The following is a 2,126-nucleotide window of genomic DNA, read 5'->3' as shown; positions in this document are numbered from 1 at the left end:
GTAATTTGGGAGTTAATTTTGTCAACGCTCCCGAAGTTAACGGGGAGTTTCCTTTTGTACGTAAGGAAAGTTTGGGTACTGGAGTTATGGCAGAGAATTTTCAGGGGAATTTTATTAAAGATGATGAGAATTTACTTAAAAGAAAAAAGTCTATTAAAAAAGTGGTGGATATGGGCCAAGCCAGCTCAGGGGGTTATCCAAGTAGTAATGAAAGGCCCCATAAAGAGCCCAAAAAGGTTAATGATAAAAAGACCAATATGATGGGGGATGATCCTTTTAATTTGGACCCATTCATTTTGGGCTCAGATGTTAATGTTGTCAAAACTAGAGGTGAAGACCCAGTGGCTACTTCCAATTCTTTTCAAGCGCTCATCGTAGAAGAAGACAACGAGTTGCAAGACATGGAGGTCAATCGGGTGGATGAATCTGAGGAGGTCCTCTCCGGTTCTCTTTCTGATGCCGATGTTCCCAAAGAAGTTGATGCAACAAAAGTTATTGGAGTTAAGCTGGGGGTTCAATTAGAAGGATTCGAAGCTTTGCTAGAGAATTCCATTCAAGGTGCAGGGTTACAAGCAGGTTTGAAATGAATTGTTTGTCCATAAATATTAGAGGTTTAACGGTTGGGGGTAAGGTGAAAGAGATGATTCGTAAATATGGGATTGACTTTGTAGCGATTCAAGAGTCTTTACTTAAGGCTGATTCTAGATTTGATTTTGATATTCTTTGGGGTGCTGGGGATTATGGGGTGGACTCGGTCTGTGCTGGTGGGAGATCGGGTGGGTTGATTAATACGTGGAATGTTCGTAAATTCATTAAGGTAGGATCGGTGGAGGATAGAAATTTTTTGATTACTAGAGGGACGCTGGTTGAAGATGGGTCGGTTTTGAACTTGGTTAATGTGTATGCGCCTCAAAAGGCTAATGAGAAAAAGGCCTTATGGGAGCGGTTGATTGGGTTTATTCAGGGGGGAAAGGGGATGTGGGTGTGTATTGGTGATTTTAACTCTGTCAGGTGGAAGGAAGAGAGAAAGAACTCTAAATTTAATAAAGGCATGGCAAACGATTTTAATTGGTTTATTGAGGAATCTAATATGCAGGAATATATTATGCAAGGGAACAAGTTCACCTTTTCGTCTGGCACTGGGAATGAATGTAAATTGAGCAAAATTGATCGTGTGTTGGTGTGCCAAGAGTTTTTTAACAGATGGTCCGGGGCTTGTTTAAGGGCTTTACCGCGGGTTTTGTCTGACCATAGCCCGTTGTTGCTTTCGGTGCATGATTCTAACTTTGGAGCTAAACCTTTTAAATGGTTTAACTCTTGGTTAGAGAGGGATGGGTGTGAGCAGGTGGTTATTGGGGCCTTACAGGGCTCTTATGGTAATGGTCCAGCGGATGTTATGCTTCATAGGAAGTTGGGTGCGGTTAGAAGTGGGTTGAGAGAGTGGTGGAAAAAAGGTGTCTAATAAAGAAGAAGAACATTTGGAGCTGATTAAAAAAGATATTCAAGATTTAGAGCGCTTAATGGAGACTTGGGATTTAGAGGAGGAGGAAGTTTGGGTTTGGGAGGAAGGAAAAAAGGAAATGGGGAATATGTTGATTTTAAAAAATCGAGATCTTCAGCAGAAATCTAGAGTTAAATGGGCTTCTTTAGGGGATGAGAACTCGGGGTATTTTCATCGGTGCATCAAAGGGAGGAGGGCTGCCAATGCTATTCCGGGGTTGGTAGTAGATGGTTCTTGGATCTCTAAACCGCCTCTAGTTAAAAGGGAGGTTTTGAGATTTTTCAGGAATCATTTTAAGGAGTATTGCTTTCACAGACCCGTTTTTTGTTGTGATTATTTGAAACAGGTCTCGGAGGGAGGTATTGGGGATCTTACAAAGTCGTTCTCTAAGGAAGAAGTTAAGGCGGCGGCCTTTGATTGTGGTGCAGATAAAGCGCCTGGGCCGGACGGCTTTAACTTTAGGTTTATTATGCACTTCTGGGAGTATTTGGAGGAAGATTTTATGAAGGTGTTTGAAGAATTTTATCATTCTGGGGAAATTAGCAAGGAGTGCAGCTCTTTTTTTATTACTCTTATTGCAAAAACTAAGACGCCTATGGGATTGAAGGACTACAGACCTATCAAT

General features: G+C 41.5%; 1 protein-coding gene across 1 annotated transcript; it reads left to right on the top strand.

The window, feature by feature from the left end:
- Positions 1–583: 583 nt before the first annotated feature.
- LOC143601107 (uncharacterized) lies at positions 584–1,462 on the top strand. The gene has a single exon (XM_077078601.1). It carries the CDS (start codon positions 584–586, stop codon positions 1,460–1,462), a length of 879 nt encoding a protein of 292 aa, XP_076934716.1.
- The last annotated feature ends 664 nt before the right edge of the window (positions 1,463–2,126 follow it).

Source organism: Bidens hawaiensis, unplaced genomic scaffold (assembly GCF_021521415.1).
Source record: "Bidens hawaiensis isolate Kalapana, Puna unplaced genomic scaffold, B.hawaiensis_p1.1 tig00055641_1, whole genome shotgun sequence".
In the NCBI taxonomy this organism is placed as follows: Eukaryota; Viridiplantae; Streptophyta; class Magnoliopsida; order Asterales; family Asteraceae; genus Bidens; species Bidens hawaiensis.
The sequence above is the reverse complement of the archived record's forward strand: the minus strand, read 5'-3'. Positions and strand labels throughout refer to the sequence as shown.

Bases quoted from the DNA above. Each gene is read 5' to 3' on its own strand.
- LOC143601107 (XM_077078601.1), top strand. From the start codon at position 584: ATGAATTGTTTGTCCATAAATATTAGAGGTTTAACGGTTGGGGGTAAG.